Source organism: Pezoporus flaviventris, unplaced genomic scaffold (assembly GCF_033815535.1).
Source record: "Pezoporus flaviventris isolate CSIRO_AGI_PZ_B2104156 unplaced genomic scaffold, CSIRO_AGI_Pfla_v1 ptg000066l, whole genome shotgun sequence".
Classification (NCBI taxonomy): domain Eukaryota; kingdom Metazoa; phylum Chordata; class Aves; order Psittaciformes; family Psittacidae; genus Pezoporus; species Pezoporus flaviventris.
The window spans coordinates 7,436,706-7,455,053 of NW_026892614.1; the positions used below are offsets into that span (position 1 = coordinate 7,436,706).

At 40.6% G+C, this 18,348-nt stretch overlaps 1 protein-coding gene across 1 annotated transcript in view; it reads right to left on the minus strand.

Annotated features, from left to right (window-relative positions):
- The window catches only part of KIF26B (kinesin family member 26B), a 289,302-nt gene that overhangs the window by 190,387 nt on the left and 80,567 nt on the right, over positions 1-18,348 (minus strand). Inside the window, exon 3 of the mRNA XM_061471121.1 lies at positions 5,178-5,711. Within this exon, the coding sequence (XP_061327105.1) occupies positions 5,178-5,711 (534 nt within the window). The remainder of the gene's footprint in view (positions 1-5,177; positions 5,712-18,348) is intronic.

Below are 18,348 nucleotides of genomic sequence, written 5' to 3' on the forward strand. Positions count from 1 at the left end.
TTGGCAAAATAAGTCTACTTCTAGGAAGCGTGGAATAAACATAGAAGGCACCTGTTAGTTTACAGATGGAGCAAGTAACTTGATCTCTGTACCTTGCATTATATGCTTTAGAAGCTACTTAAATAACCTTGGCACTGTTGTAGCAATCATTAACATTTTATCTTTATCTTGCTGAATACTTTAAGAAACGAAAGAAACAGCAACAAGTGGAAGAGAAATAAAATAGACAGCAGTGACTTCGAAAAAAAATTGGAATAAAAATCCTGGATGGAAATACCCCACACAGAGAAGCTGGCTCTGTATCTGTATTTTCTATCTTGTGCCCAACTCTAATCACTACCAGTTTCTTTTTAAAAGCCTGTGCCTGAAAGAACTGATGTGTTATGAGACAGTTATGACCTGAGTAAACTCCAAACAAATCATTCATCACTGCAATACTCCAGAACAACCTGGTACTTTCCCAGGGAACTCTGTTCTTCTAAACACATATTATACATAAAGAGGAAACAGCACATACTGCAGGCTTTCATCAAATGTACACAAACAAAGCCTTTGATTACTCTCTGAATAGGCTCGATATCATTACACTTGGGGCCAAGAGGGTCTCAGCAGTTTAAGATCTCATTTTCCAAACTTTTGGTCAAAAGGGTCTTTTAAAGTGCAAGGGAGAAAGGAACACTTTTCCCTTAAATATCATTATGCTCACAATACCCCTACTCAAATCCTTACATGTACTATCTTTTTCTTACCAAATTCAAACTTCACAACTTCAAGGTCTGGAACAGGAGGTGCTCACTCACATCAACAGCCATGATTTCTGTTACCCATCCTTCCCTTTCATGGCCACATTGTTCCTGAAACAGTTGGCATTTTCCAGTGCTCTGGTTCTTTCTTACCTTCCTGTCATTCAAATCTACCAAACACACTCTGCTAAAGGGTTTTTTGGTTTTTTGCCTTTTTAAATATTCTACTTAAAGATTCTTACACAGATCCAGGAAAGTAACTACAGGACTGAGAAAATATGACCATTTTATGTTCTGCAGCTCGCACCACAATGCACATAATGCCATGCTTTTGGTTTAAAGGCACACCAACGTGCAAGAGCCATGCAGTTAATTTAGGCTAAAAGAGAGTGCCCATTCTAAAGAGGAACACCTACTTCTAAGTAATGGAGCATTTTTAGTCCAGAAAAAGTGTTTTAGTGTAACCACCTTAATCTAGTCACTATTTTCAATTCCTTTCCCTTTGAAAGCAAACTCGGAATCACACTGAACTACTACGGACATAAATCTAACTTATTCTTTAATGTAGTGGTTTTGGTTTAGCTGCTTTAGCAGCTTTGGATAATAAAGTAATAAAAGCACTATGCATTCAATTTAGTATTACATTCTCTATAAAAACTATGAAAAGCAATCATTTCATCAAAGTATTTGGATTGTTGCTCCAACATTAGTACCCCAGGCCCAAAGGTTTTCTTTTTTGATAGGGGTGTTATGCAATAACCATGAAGCAACAGAAACGTACTTAACACCTTGATATCCTGTAAGTCACATCAACTGCTACACAAATAATACAGCCCTTCTCAGGTAAAGCCTTACTAATTTAAATGAATTTTCTCTGAGCAGGGAAGGACTGAAATACCTTTGAGTGATGAGCTCAGCAGAAGCCCTAACAAGCATTAAGACACAGTCTGATCCCCAGGGTATAAAAATGCTACCTACTAGCGATGGAAAGAGCACAAATTCCAGACTCTGGATGTATTTCTGTTGCATTTTGGCTGGTATTTTCCTACATGTATTCAATAGAAAGGGGTCACTCCTGACCAAGTGACCATTTTCAGCATTCAAGTGTTAGTAGAAGAATTTTAACATGTTTATTGTTTAAGATCAATCAATTCCCTTTCCCTGCCTTCGATTCCCTGCTTTGTAAGAGAAACACTTACCAGCAAAATTTGACTTAGCCCCTTGCAGAAAACAGCATTGGCTGTTCATTTGTCAGCCAGGCATACAGGACATCACAGGTTTTTGGAACTAGTTTTTCTTTCTGTCCAGTCAAGGGGTGGCTAAATATGGAATCACACAAAACAGGGCTGTTGGGGACTGACAGAGTCGTCTGCACCATCTCCTAATCCCTAGGTAAGACCAACTTTGCCTAATCAATTCTTGGAAACTATTTCTCTGACTTACTCTTAGCATACTCAGTTGATGAGTTCCTATAATGCCTCCATGAAATTATTAGAAAGTTTCTTCTACAGCTGACATGTATCTCCAGTTGAAGACAGTATTACTTCTTCTATTTTTCAGACTTTCAAAACGTTACTAAACCTGGTAATGTATAAATTCACACTTGTTTTACTTACTCCTGATAGCAACTACTCTTTTTGCAAAAGTAGTTGCATAGTGGCATGTCAATTGAGACTTGCCCTATACTACTGCTGCAGCTGAGCTTTACAATATCACAACACTCACTTTGGTTTAAGTTCTTTTTTTTTTTCCTACCAGAACTGAAACTTAAGTTGTAATTTATTCCTCCTAACAAGGTTCTAATTTTAGGCAGTCTGGAGGGGAAGATCCTAAGGAGGAAGTAACATCCTAGAACTTCCAAAAGTAGGAATGCTTTTTGGTGCCTAAAATTGCCGTGTGTCAATTCTGAGCCATAGAATGTCACTTTCAAACTAATGTTTTCTCTTTCTTGGTGATGCTTCAAGGAAGAAAGCACAGTCAGTTTTCAAGGTACTCAACCATTTCTGTCAAGTTTTCTACACTAACAGCAGCTAATTTACAATGGGAGGTGTCTACAACAGGCGCCATTAAGTCTAAAGCCATGAGACTGACTTCTCCCTGGACATTAGTTTAACAAGATTATGATGTAGAAGGGTACTGTACCTCTCTGTGTGAAGTGCAAGGTCTTTTATCCCAAGAAATTATTTTCTATTCCTCTTAGCCAATATACAGTGAGGTTTTTCTAATCACTGTTCTTAAGGGAAGGGAAGAAAGTTTAGTTAATATATATACATTTGCAAGTAAGTAGCTGGTGCCTCTTTTCTTAATTCACCTTCAAATAAACGGTTTTAATTAAGATAACAAATTCATCTTCGTACAGTTCTTCCCCAACAGAGGTTTGTAACTCTAAGTGTATAACAGAAAATTTATTTGTATAGGAGATTAAAATGTTCCTGAAAATGTGTATTCTATGATTCTATGTGTAGCAAATGAGATTGGTTTCTGTAGACAAAAGCAGAAAAAGCCAAGTTTGCATCTTCCTACTACTTCAAATTACAAGCAAATTACTTCAAAAAGGTTTTCTTCTTACTTGACTAATTCCCAGTCTGATATGGATACTACATAACCAAACGCTAAAATCCTTTCAACATGTTTAAAGACAAAAGCTACTTATTATTGTTCCTTGACTGGATAATTAAATGTGACACTTGAGTAAAGTCAGAATTTTAACATTTGAAGGTGGAATCTTGAAGAGAATGTAAAACTACTATCAACACGGTCCATCACAGACCAACAATGCCAGGTTTCTTTGGGGCTTTTTCAGTTTGTCTGGGGTTCTTGGTTTGTTTCTTGTTGGGTTTGTTTAGGGGTTTTGTTAGGGGTTTTTTGGCTGGTTGGTTCAGTTTTGGTTTGTTGTTTGGTTTTGTTTTTTATTTTGCAAGAGAGGTGGTCATCTTTTCTATTTCAAAGTTTATCAAAGAGGAGGAAATGGTAGGCAACAGTCTTTAATCTGACTGAAGCCAAATTACAGAATCAATCTGGAAAGTTCTGAACATCAGATTCTCCTTAGTGAGTATTTTTAGGACAAAATGAACAATTTGAGAACCACGAACATCATCAAAAAGTAAACAAAAACCACATTTTCATAGAACATTAACCTAAAAGATTGTGTGTGCAATAAAACTGAACTCATTTTTACCAATACAAATAATAATCATTGCATTTTCTTTATGTGCATTCTTTATTTAGTTTTTTTTTTCCTTAGATCAAACTATGATCGCATACTGACCTGCCCAAATGTGGTTCAGGTTCATTAGAGCATAAATCCACAGAACTATAAAGTCACATATTTCCCAGATAAAATAACTGTAGTTCACTTCTGGTTTTACCAAGCCTTCTTTGGTGCATGACAACAGCTTAATGCTTATGAACAACGTCACTTTTTTCTGGCTGCAGTATCAGTTACTCATACTCATAAATGTTAAATATTAATTTAGGGATCTATCTTGCAATCTGTTCATAACTTACTAGAAAGATATTTATGTGCCTAAGGAAGCCAACAGGGATGGCTGGGAGAACTCCTCAGATATAATTGGCTTATGTTGCAATCTACAAGTGCTTGGGCACTCTGAAAATCCCACCACCTGCAGCTAAGTGTGTCAGAAAGCCTACTTCTTGTCAAAAAAGCCTCTTCTGCACCAGCTGCTGTGGATGGGTTCTACAGGTGTTTATGAGTGGGGTATACCAGAAAACAGCAGGCCAAAGAGGAGGAAAAGAACATGCTGAGTACTCGAAAACCCCCTTAGAATTGCTAAGCTCTAGAGACTTGCGGACCTGTCGAATCCATGAGAACTGATACAAATCAAAACACCTGCAGATTCAACCGATTCTTGAAGGCCACCAGCACAGACTAGCATCAGTAAGAATGTATGTAACTTAGAACACATTAGTGAAGGTAGTGCCTGCTATATGCAGACAAAGACCATAGGATCATATGCACACATGATGAACAAAAAGGCCTTCTGGGTAACTCCTGAATACTAGCCCAGAATTCACTGGTGCACTAATACCACTTTACACTTGTGAGTAAACAAGTGTGGTTGGTTCCCAGCTGTTCCTCCAACCAAGTATTAGGATCAAGAGTGAGAACTGTGTGAGGGAATAATTGCATATACTCTATAATTGGTTATCTCCTATTACAAACAGCTTGTTTTAATAACATCTGTTACTAATAGCTAAATTAATGAAAGGTGTTCCAATTAATGCTGGTTGTGATCTGCGTCTCCCCAACACAATCCTTTATCAGGGAAACAGGAATTTATGGTACTCTTTGTTCTGATGCTAACCATATGAATGGCTCTACTCCTACCCAACACGAGCAAGCAGCGTTAGGTATGCCCCTACAAACTTCAGTGGAAAGAAAAAGAATACATTTTGTTGTTTTAAAATACTTACTTGGTAAGGATATAGAGTGACGCCATTTGTTCTTGACAAAGACCAGGTGCCATCAAGGTACTGATGAGCCTGGATAGCCACAGAGTTGAGAACATTACCATTGCTGGGGCTGGTGGCCATCTGAAAGCTGACCTTGGCTTGGTGTCCAGGAGAGCCATTTTTCTTCTCCACCCCATTGACAATTCCTAGAGTGTTGGGTTTTCCACTGTGTTTATTGGCAATAAAGCTTGTATAATTAGATGTAGCATAAGGAGCAGGCACATATGCCCAGTCCCTGGGCTGCAGGCTGCCCATGTGCCGGGGACTCACTAATGTTGGGATGTTGGAGAGAGGTGGGGGAGAGCCTGGTGAGGCATCGTAATGTTCTGAGTTGGCAGCTTGCTCTAAGGTCAGCACCATCTGAATGGCCTCTTGCTTCAACTGATTCAGGTGTGTGGCACAAACATCACATCTGTTATCCTTCTCATTCCATGCCTTGCGAATGGTATTAGGAACTTGGAGCTTGTCGTGAATCACTGAAGAAAATCCTGGGTCCTAAAAATCAAACAGAAAAGGGGAAGGGAGGACAGGAGAGAAATGTTTAACTATGGTCACCACAGTGAAACATTATTATTGCTGATTATGCATTTCAAAAGCCAATTTATGAGATAAGCTTAGAATGCAAACAAAGGCCATTAGACACAGTCAACATGTCAGCAGCAGAGCTGAACAAAAATGAGAAACGAGATTGTCTTGGAAAGGAAAATTTCTTTTACTGATAAGTGGCAAATATTATAATTCCACTGCAAGCTTCAATACATGGCAGAGAGAACAAATTAACCTGCTTCACACTACTGCACCTAATTTCTGGCTTGAATGGAAAATACTCTTAGTTACAGAAGCGAGATCAAGAGCAACTCCACTAAAACCAGTGGGCTTGTAGCAAGGTTCACAAATTCACCTACTCATCAGTGCCAACCTTTGGAAATCAGAAAATCCAGGAAATACTCTGCAACAAAAACGTAACATTTCAATGCCTGCCTATAGAGAAAAAAAAATGAAAAAAAAAAAAACAGAAGTATCATCATTCTCCCTAAATCTTTTTCAGAATTCAAAACAGATGGGCATTTGATAAAGTTTTCAAGAGCTTTTCAGCATTTCATTTACCAAGAATACACTGTTCAAACAGGGGAAAACAAAAACACACATAAAAAAAAGGGGGGAGGGAGCAACAACTTTCCTGTTAATAAAATGTTCTGTGACTATTTTAGGTATCTGCTGATAATATAAAATAAAACATTAATTTTACTTAGAATATAGCACATGTATAGCGTCAATAATTTGTAAAGAATAATTTTCTTGGAAAGCATAGTTGTGGGGCAAAATTGTGTGATCAGGTTTAAAACCTCTTGCCTCATATGCTTACCTCATGGGCTGATGCTTGAATGTCAGTGGTGCTCTGCACAGAGCAATATGCCACCCTGATCTGACTACAGTCATTGAGCACTGGCCTAAACTGCAAAGTGCTTCAGTAAGCTCTGAACATGAACAGCAGTCATAGCAGGGGCTTACTACCAAACTTGCCTAGTTCTTACAGTATCATGCAGTTTTAGAAACACATGGCAATGATGCGTTTGTTACACAGGGCAAACAATGAGAGTTACGTGATGGAAATATTTCTTGGAAATTTCACACCACATTTTTGGGGGTTTACAGGCCAGGCAGGGCAGGGCAGACTTCACCTTCCCCCTTCAAGTTTTGGAGACTTATTGGTGGGTCTTCTTACAACTGCTCATAAAGATGTACAGACAGTATCAGAATCTTTATTTATATTTTTCTTCTTCATCTTCGTGGTTTTATCAGTTTGGCTGTGCCAGGAAAGAATGGGTAGGGCATATAATACAGGGAGGAAGAGAATTCATTGGTAGAGGGTCATATTCATTATGCTCCATCTTTATTATATACTCAAGCATTTTATTTTCACTGTTTAAATACCGTGAACAGCTCCTCAGCATGCAGTGATTAATTGATTCATAAATCATGGTGCCTCTTTATGCACAGCAGCAAAAGAGTGGTTCTAGCCCCACAAGCCCAAGAGAGTCATATAAGCTGATGGGAAAGGAGGCTAAGATCTGATCAAGCCTCAAGCTGGTCATTTCTATTCTATGCAACAAAGGGGTCAGAGAATCAAATCGTGTCAGGAAGGCAGGAACTGGATTGTGCACCAACCCTCCCCCCCTTACCCTTCAGGAAAAGCACTGGTGGAAATCAGGGGGAAAAAACAGGATGCAAAAGATGTCAAATCTTATTTTCCATACCAGACCATAAGTAGGTCAAAAGATCACATCAGATATAGGCACCCTATCCATGATGCCAGGTATACCGGGAAAGGACTCTCTCTTCCAATAATGAGCTAGACAAGGATACCTATATAGCTGAAGAGAGGTGCGAGTCTTCTTTCCAGTCTGCTCCACATCAGTCCAGGAAAAATCCTTGACAGTTCCTCCTTCAGCTGGCTAGTGCCACAGAGCTAGTTGATGTTCTTTGAAAGTTAACTTCCCTTAGGCAACTGCTCTTGAACCCAGGTAATTATATACAACATTTAGATCCAGCAGCAGTTCAACATGGAAATTCCTGGATATTATGATAAATATTCCAAGGAAATAAAGCCATCTCTAAAGTAAGCAAATGTCAGCATGATATAAATATTCAAGTAGCACACCAACTTTAACGAGTGCTGGACAGCAGTGAATTCAGCTTCATCTCAGCGTTAAAACAAACATCAGATCATTCTCTGATACAACAATAAACAGACAGAGGGAAAGAGGGAAGGAGGGAAGACTGTTCCTCCTCAGCAGCAGAAAGGACACAGGCACAGCCTGAACTGATTATTCCCAGGATTGTCCCTACTAATCGATTGAACTCAACTAGATGGATCCAAGTCTGGAATATAAAAGAGAAAAGCCAACAGGACAGCAAATAAATTTGGAGAAACTCAGGTTCCAGAAACACATTAGTCACATTTTGCTCTAAAAACAAAACTGATAGAGCCTAAAAGAGAGTTTAGTTTCTTACTCTGCTCTGGGAAGCTCCACTATAATTTCACAGAAGAATCAGAAAACAGATTTGCAGCACATTTAGCAGGAAGGAGGCCAAAGCTGGACAGTCACTACACACTTGCTTGAATAGCAAGGAAATGCAGCTACAAGGCACTTTCTGTTTCAGTATTTCATCTGTAAGCAATCATCTGCACACATTCACCTAGGAATGCTTATTAGTTCAGTAAACAGTATCTTGTCACATATGAAATAGTGATGGACAAGTTTCACTGGATAAGCACATTGAACTGTGCTGCACTAAGCAGCACAGTTGGAAAGGTTATACTCATTACTTGTGACACTTGTGACGTCTAAGAAACTCCACACTCCCTGGCATGAGAGTAGATCTGCTTGTGAAATCTGAGGTTGATACTGGAAATACCATTTATATTTTGGCACTCAATTCCAGTCGTGACAGAACAAAGTACAGTGTCACTGAAAACTGAAACAGAACTTTAAAAATCACAAAAGAGTTTGGTTTGAGTTCAAGGCAAAGGTTCATGATGGTTTCTCTGATTGCTGTAATGGTTCACCCATCTTTAGTATAAACAGCATTACTATAAACACCTATTCTTATAACAAACAAATGAAGGCGGGTAAGAGGTCGGAAAGCTTCAGATCAGTCGTAACACAGACCAAAGTACAAGGCAGCAGTGAACTAAGCAGAGTGCATACTGACCTTTGGTGCAAGAAGCCTTTTCATATTACCTTTGAGTTTTCAAGCTCAAGTAAACACCAATTCCAGCTATGTTGTGTACCTTCTCCACTGTAACCAGTTAGTAATTAACCCCTCATCTCTGGTCCTGAGCTAAAAACCTACATCGGAAAATCAGAAGAATAAGGAAGTTCTACTTTTTAGAGACCACCATAGACAGGTATGCTATGGAATTCTTGCTTTACCTAGTGAAAATGTACCCAGCGAACAAGCGCTAGTTAAGAAACACTGACATACACAGTTGTACCAGGGTGAATGCAGTCCTGACCTCACAGAGGAGGAACAGCACTACTATATAATCACATATGGTAATGTAGAAACATACTCGTCTCTTTTGTCTCTCTTTGTAAATCTGCACCTTGCTGTAGTTTTCATGACATTTTAACTCCATCTCTAGGAAAGGAGACTACAAAGAGAATAATCCTTTCCTTCTTGCTACCCAGCTTGTTGCCCATCTTCCTCAAGGGAGAAAGCAAACAACCACTTTCAGCATGAAGCATAGCCTGTTTCATACATTCACACAAACCTCACAAGGAGACATGATGAAAAGAGGCAGTGCTCAATGGGTGGACAGAACAGCAGGCAAGAAATAGGACAAGCAATTTGCATTTTTACATGTTACATGGAACCCAGCTGATCACAGATTCATGTACAAATTACTCATACGTATACTAAGTTTTTACAAACGTATAGCAGGCAGACACTAGTATAGGACACACTCTAAGATTTTGTGTATAACCGTATTTGATTTGGTCAACTATAGCCTAGACAAGTTAGATGTTGTAACCCTATGTCATTACTGTACCTCAGAGAAAATTCAACTATACAACAGATCTCAAGACTTTCTTATCAAATTGTGTCCTTCAACATCAATAATGTTTGCTGCTCTTCAGGGAAAAACAAAGCAGTCAATACTAACTAAATCACAGAGGTCAGCTTTCACGTGAAGATGCTCACAGAAGACTCATAAAGTTCTTTTGTTTCTGAAAGGGTCAGCCAGCAATGACTGCTGGTATGTAATCCATCATATACAGGGAGGGGAGAAGGAGGGGAGAGCAACAATCAAAGTTCTGCCCAGGAAGAAGCGTGTTTTCCAGACTCTCACTCTCCACAAGCAGGGAGTAAAAGAATTAAGAAACATTAGTAGGAGGGAAGCCTTAACACTTACAAAAAACACATGTTTTTCCATGGCTGTACAAACATCTCTGCTCTAAATATAATCCTGTTAGTCCATGGTTGGTCTCTATTTAGGAAATAAATAAATAAATCTCTTCTGTTCTCCTTTCCTTCTTGAGGGTGCAGTTTCCAGGCCAATAAGGAGATTATACTGTGAATTTACTTTCCAGAGGCACTTGGGCTATTTTCCAGGTGACTGTGCACCCTAATTTAAACATGTCCTACCACCTTATAGGCTACATTTCAGAGATTTCCTGTTTTCAGCATTCCAGAGCCCCATCAGTTGAAAAACAGCCCCTGACTGTTACAATGGCACCACTTCTGTTAAAGCAAAAGTATGCTCAAATAAAACTAAGTCAACGGGAGTTTTTCCTCAAATAAGCATGACAGAATACACATTACAACTATAAATGAGTAGCACTGTACCACAAAACTGAGCTGGGAACCCTTGGATAAAAAACAGTTAACTTTGCTAAGAATCAGTTATCTAAGGTGGCAGTATCTCCGCTAGCACAAGCAGTGTTTTGGTAAGCAGAAGCCAAAGTTGCACATAAACAAGACCAAAGGGGAAGTGGGGTGGGCCCCTTTTTCTATTACTCTCTACATAGTAACTGACACCTGCTCTGGACAAGATCACACTGCCTTACCCTCTCTGCTACAGAAGACTTCCCTCACACCCAACATGCCTTCCCCACTTAAGGCATCTATTACCACCCCCAGCTGAGCAAATGGAACTCCCTCATCACGTTTGCTAGAAAAGGAGAACCTATTTCCCTTGTCCTTCCGAAATTCACTCCTTTCCCCAGCAGGAATGTCCTGTGTAAGCACTGCTACTACATGCTGGGGAGATGGGAGAGGAGGCAATCCTGAAATGGGGAGCTGTAAGTAAGGAACCTGATAAAAGGAGTGACAGAAATCATAGCAGAATAAGAAAAAGGCTTTTTACATTAGCCTGTTTCCAGCAAGCCCGTGAAAAGACACTGTCTTAGCAACTGCAGTAAAAATCTCTGCAGAGTTATCATATCCCACCTCTTTAACTATTACCATTTTTGTCCCTCAAACTTAAAGCACTGCTTTCTGCTGCTGACTTGAGCCTTCACTTTCAAAGAGCCCATGAGATTGCTTCCTGTCCTAGTCAGTATCTCCAGAAGACATCTGAGGGACCAATTCTTTTCAGGGAGAGGGGGAAAGGAAAAATCCAATCTTAATCCTGTCTGGTGCAGCCCTCACAAGGTTACTAATTTCAAGGTGTTTTTCTTGAGCTGGCACATACTACTGACATTTGGTCTTCTGTAATTTAACATTTGTCAGTATAAACCACACTGACAGCCACACTGCAGCCAGAAAAAAATGCGCTCCTTCAGTACAGGCTCTCTGTTTTCTTATCTGAAAGGGACAGAAAGTCTGAGCAAGGCTCACCTTGCAAGCCTGCAGCAGCAGGTAGCAGAAGAGAGAAAACCCTGTGAAAAATAGGATTTTTAAAAATGGGGAGGAGGGACAAGAGAAGGGGAAAACAAAAAGTGTTTTCTACTTGCTTCATGGATTGGCTTATGGCTCTGATGATGGATCAGCACTGATGGACTTACAGATGTACACATCTGGCACACAGGTGTTTGTGTTAGCATTTGATAGCCAGACATCAGCCAGATTTTTAATTGGGTTGGGAAGAAGAGATGAAATAGCAGCAGGAAAATCTAAATATACATTCAGTGGTGCAAATTGAAGCTTTGCCCAATGAGCTCTGCTATGCAGCTGTCTAGAGCTCTGCAGGCCAGACTGAATCTGTGGCCACAGCATGCATAGGGTGACCTGTTGGGAAGCTTCTGCAGCTATATGGTATACAAACTCAGGTGTTGCCGAACAGGCAGAATTTGCCAGCAGCCTTTTTATAGTGCAAAGAATAGAAACAAATTCAGAGCCACAGAAGCCTTGTCACTTCTGCTAGAAAAAGTGGCAGCTCCATTCTCTCCTCCTCGCTTTGTGTTTTCCTGCCTGAATGTTGGAAGGATTGCATTTGCTTGCTTAGCCACCAGAGCACACTATGAGCTTGTGTTCAACTGATTATTCACCTTGGCCCCTTAGTACTTTTGTGCGTCATTGCTATAAGCAGTCTTGTTTCATGCACGCAGTACAAATGTATCACAGATGCATTTTTGCTCAGGTCTCCAGTCACCCCACAGAACTCAACTGCTGCTGCTGCCTCTTCACTCCACTGGGGGCAGGCTACAAGTTTGACCTAACTGTTGCAAGGATTAGATGCTTTCAAGAGCTTACAAACTGTTAGCTTTATTAAACAAATGTTTAGTCTCACTCCTCATCATAATGGCAAGCGCGATGATACCTTTCTTTCATAAAATGCTACTGACTGCCATTCACAAAGACATTGTTCTTTATTGTTCATATTCTGTTACCTGCCCTTTCAAACCGATAAGCATGAAGGATGATGGACCTATGATTACATGTGCCAGACCTGCTGAAATACTGAAATAACATTAGGTTTTCTTTGATCCTTTCCAATTTCCCCATTCTTCCAAGCTTTGATAAATATCAAATCAACAGATCACATGGACCTCTTTGAGTAACCAGGCTACAGTAGCAATTATGGTTCTGACACACCTCCACATTTTCACAGTTTAGCTTCCTTTCCCTGCTAGAAGAGCATTACAGTTCTTTGATGAATGCCAGCACTGAGTTACTATTGACACTGTAACCACTGATTTCTCAAAAGGCTGTCATACCTGAAGAACGGAACTAAAGTGTGAAGGTCAGGACAGAATTTGTGACACCTATATACTTACTGTTCTCCTGATTTATAAAGAAGTTTGTAGCAAGCTGAAACCTCTTCTAAATGCTTTTCAAACTTGAGAATCATACCCCTTTTATTTTAGTCAAACAATCATTACAGATTATTGTGGGGTTTATTTCATAACTTAGAATTCTCAAAAGAGCTTTTCAGTTTGTAATATTTTTTATCAAATTTGTTTGGCTTCAGCACATCCACAATTGACAGGCATTAGAGAATCGAAAACATTTTATCCTATTCAGCTTATTTCTGTATCCTGTTTTTCAAAACCATTTCTGCATGCTTACTGTTACGCCTTTCTCTCCACTCTAAGAAACATCAGTATCTTTAAATTGCATGCAAGATCACTGTTTTTTGGGGGGGAGGGGATCAGTAGATTGATACAGGTTATTGGTGGCTTTTACAGTGGGTAAAGAGCTTTGTCTTCACATTCCAATTTTCCCTTTGTTTGGGTTTTGGAGTGGGGTTTTTTGGGGGGAAGGGTAGTTCTTTGGGTTTGTTTTGTTGTTGGATTTTTGGTTTGTTTTTTAGTTTGGTTTTCTGTTTTTTTTATTTTTTAATTTTAATTTCCATCCTTCTTAACCTGCTGACTGGAGAGGAACTGGGAAGGTCAAGGATATGGATTGACTAGAATCCAAGCATCCCAAACCTCAGTACAGCACTAATTATGTTCAGTTAAAACCAGAACAGTCTAACTGCAGTTTAATGAAGCCATTTGAAATTCACACTTTAAATTGACTTTCTTTCATGTCCTTGAATAGGAAAACACCAGGTAACCCAAAAAAACCTTAATCTTATCAAAACTGCAAGTAAATGTAAAATCCTGCCCACTTTATTCAAATCAGATGGAGCTTATTTGTGTGCCATCTAGGAAACAGAGAACTAGTTTTGTTCCTAACCACTGGGAAGGTGTATCACAAAGACAAGAGTTGCTTCACAGTAATAATGAAGTCTCTCCCACGCACATTCACAGCCAGAGGCACTTGAAAATATCAAAATGTATTTGCCTTTTCTCTGTGTTTCCATTCTGTTAAACACATGTATTTTGGAAATACGAGCGAGTCTATCCTCTGCACTGATTCTCAATCCTTTGTGCATGCAGAGCATTCCAACCTGCATAAGCACTTGCACTTATCACTAAGTGGCAGTCACATCTCACACTAGTTTTAACCAGAGATTTCCACCATCTTTTTATCCCAACTAAACTAAAGAACATGCATCTCAACATCTGCAGAGCTGCTGCATGTCTTCTCTAGGAGCCATTTCCTTCATGTGAATGCACCCAGGACCAAGCAAGTGGGCAGTGAGAGAGCTGGAGTGTTAGTTAAGACCATGGAGAACAGCCCCAGATCACTCACTGTGCAACTCGTGACGCTGCAGAGGGAGAGGATGAGATACCTACTAGAAGCTGATGTTGCTAATTTGGGGGTTGGAGGTGAAGGAGGGGGAGAGGAGAAATCAAGGCAACGGTCTATGAAAGGTTGGGGGTGTTTTTTTCATAAATAAAAATATCTACTGATGGGGTGAGCAAAGACGGAATTCCTGGCATAGAAGGAAAATCAAAACATCCCTATCAATAAGTTATGTGCCACCCTGCTTTCCCAAAAGACTTATGCTGAGTTTCAAGTGGACAGAAGTTGCATAAAAACTGAGGTTTGACAGTACCTGCCTGAAAAACCCTCCTTGACATATATCAGGCCTGCAGCAGGCTGCTGCTTTAAGTGGTAGCCACATATCAGGTGCTGACAGGGACCTTAAAGATCATCTACTCCCAACCCCCTCCCATGGGCAGGGACACCTTACACTATTGCAGGTTGCTCCAAGCCCCATCCAGCCTGGCCTTTACCACTGCCATGGGATGGGGCAGCCACAGCTTCTCTGGGCAGCCTGTGCCAGTGTCTCACCACCCACATATAGAAGAATTTCTTCCTAATGTCATATCTAAATCTACCCTGTTTCAGTTAAAGCCATAACCCCTTGTCCTGTTCCTACCTGCCCTTGTAAAAGATCAAATCACATTTCAGTCACTGAGTCACTTGGAAATCCCCTTTTTCCCCTCAGAAAGGGAAAAGCACCACCATCCTGTTCCTTTCCTGCCAGCAATACAATGCCCATGCTCCCTCCCCTGGATTGCACAGCCTTTTGGAGTCCTGCCTTAGGCTCACGAGGCTTATCAGGTGCACAGCTCCCAAACCCAGCAGATACCCTTTGACCCTTCTGCTCCTCAGCTGTTGCAAGCCCACCCCACTAATCCAAGCTTCAGGTTATTTGATACCATACTTACCATTTTGTATGTCATGACACTATTCATTATTTTTATTATCACTTGGTTTTGGTTTTATTAACAATGTGGATGGAGGAAAAAAGAATCCCAGCCCAACCCACTGAAATTTTATCCTAACAGTTTTATATTATCTCAGGGTGGGTTATGTTTGCATGTGAAAGCTCCTCAGCTTTGATGTAACAGTAACCCAATACAGTTTTGTATTTACAGCTGTCTCCATTAACACTGTATATTAGAGCTTGCTAATGATCTCATTATTAAATTGTCTAATCATGGTTTTGGTTAATTTCTTTCGTGTGCATGAAATTACTTGTATCTATTGCCAGTGATCCCTGGAACCCCTAAAACGAGATGTAACGTATCAAAGACTTTTCTTCGGAAATGAAATTTGCATCTGTAAATACACTCCTCTCTCTAGAACCTTACCACATCTGCTGCCCCCATATACTGCACGTTTCTCATGTACGATAGTTTATTGATATCAGTCTTATGCTTGTACAAAAATACCACAGACATACGAAAACAAACAAAAATGCACCACAAAAGTTAAAACCTTTACCCTTCGAGTGTGCTGAGTGCTCCCAATCTCCATGTAAAAAGAAATCTAAGGGCATTAGAGCAGCAATGAAAGAACATTTATTCCACCTAGTATACAGGGCAGGAAGCAGAAGCACACCTCAGCTTTCCAGCTGGGAACAATCTCAGGAGCAAAGTCTCCAATGCAGTCGCAGGATCAGTTTATGTTTGGTTAGCACGATATAAATATTTGGGGTATGCAAAGGGGAGGAAGAAGAAAAAACAAGATCCCAAACAAACTGATGTAAGTAACAAGAATCTGCCAAGTCTCAGTGAGAATAGAATTACATTGTCACAACTGTCTCGCATACAGTATGAGGATAAACTGTAGTGCATGGGACTCTTTCTTGCCAAGCAAAGCTCTTCTCCAGCCTTGGGGCAGTTGCACTGTTTAACTGTGCCAACACAGCTCAAGTGGTAGAATGTGTGTTATGACAAGCCTGTTACACACAACCTTTTTCTCTTACGTCTGCTGCAAACATACCTGCTAAATTTCATTAAGCTCTGTCTGTGCATGACTTTCTACACAAACTATAAACTAATCTGTGCACTTTAGCATTTGCTTCAGCTCAAATTCAGCAGACTCTGTCTGCATCTGCTGAGGCAGGGATTGCACAGGGTATTTTGTGCCAAGGGTAGGTGACAGAGGCAGGGTTTGAGGGACTGGTGAGTGCAGGAAGACACATGGGGAAGATATGAAGCTATGGTGAGGACAGAAGCTGTCAGGCTGCTGAGTGTGGCTTTATGCGAGAAGAAGAGAGCTCCAACTTCACTCACTGCAGCTTTTGCAGATCCCAAAGGACCTGCTTTTGGCTGCTCTCTTGCAAGGTGATCCAGAAGGCACCTAGGACACCAGCACTGATTCAGGCTCACACAGGTGCATGATGCAAGGCTGCTCTGAGGGAAGGTACTGGCTTGGCCCCAGAGGCTGGTGGGTCACTTGGCTGCCAGGCATCTGATGATGTGAGTATAGCAGAAACTTTCATGGATCTGAAGCCAACTAAAGTTGATATAAGGTACAATATGATTCTGTGGGCCTTGGTCAGCTCCCTGAGCGCACTGCTACGTCTGAAGACATACAGCCAGGAGCAAGCAACACGGTCTAACATTTACCACTGCACTTCTCTAGGCTGGTAAATGCTGTTTCAATACATATCTTTACAGCCAGATTTATGACATTAAGGGAGCTCTGGAGTACAGCTACTAAATCTCTTTTGTTGTGGCTGCTTATTAAAAAAAAACATCCCAAACTCAAAAAGTAGGCATCGTTTCAGTTTAGGACTACTGGGTTTATTCAAAAGTACTCACACTATACAACACCAGACTGCCACAGCCTCCACAGCTTGTATCCCACCTTTTGCACTCTCACAATATCCCAAGCAATTCAAAAGGTGGAGGATGCCACAGAGCTCAGTTGGAAAGCATTTTCACCAAAGTGTCAGTGAAAGCATTTGGAGATGAAGGAAGCCAAGCAGTCCCCTCTCCACATCCATTCACTGCAAACAGAAGCCTCAAGCCCTTGCTGTGGGACCACAGGAGACAGGCACATAATGAGCCCTCACTGGCAAACAGCATGGTGCTGCTGGCCCCCCATGACACCAATCTACAAGTGTGGGCTAAAAACATTCCTCCCCCACTCTCACCACAGCTCACATTCTGTCCTGAATACGCTGATTGCTGACAAGCCCAAGAAGGGATCAGCTTCTTGACTTGTGTGGTCTGATGAAGGCTAAGGTTACAAATCTTTTCCCAGATAGTCCCCAAGTGAGCCACGCACGGAGGAAAAAAAAGAAAAAGAAGGGAAGGAGTGGGGGAGAAAAAGTTTCCAGTAGAGCCTGGTAACATTAGCCAGCCTCAAACCAAAACACAACATTCCTCGGGTTACGGTGTCAGCTGAAAAGCTCTCTAACCAGCAAGTAGGAGAATGGATCTGCAACCTTTGTAAAGATTAAAGACGCTGCTCATGACTTCAGTCTAATACAGGGCTCCTTGTGTACCCAGTCACAGCATAATCAATAGGGAAATAGGAATGGCACCTGAAAGGATGAAGCTATTATTTCTAGAGGTAGCCACTGCCATATGGCACTGCTTTTGAAATACACTGAATAAGGCTACCACGCTCTCCCTCTACCCACAGGCACCTCCTGCAATTAATCTACAGAGCAACCTCCTGTAAACTCAGGCTCCAGGTTCTCCACTACCAAGTCAGCTCTACAGATTCAGAAATCAAACCCAATTTAAGAAAACTTAGACATACATCCTTAGACAAAAATCAATTATGATCAGGAGAGTAACCCAGTGGCCTCTTAAAACACCTTGTGAAAATTTCAGCAACCACTGATTAAGTAAGCATGTTACAAAATCTACATACCTGCATAATTCATGCAAACTGAAAAAAAATAATCTACTTTTTGTTATTTATTGACAGACAAGCTGACATCTGGATGTAGATTTAAAACAAATAAACAAGAATAGTGTCAATACCATCCTGGAAAGATGCTTCAAGGGAAACGGAGCAGGGAACAGGGAAAAAAAGGAAT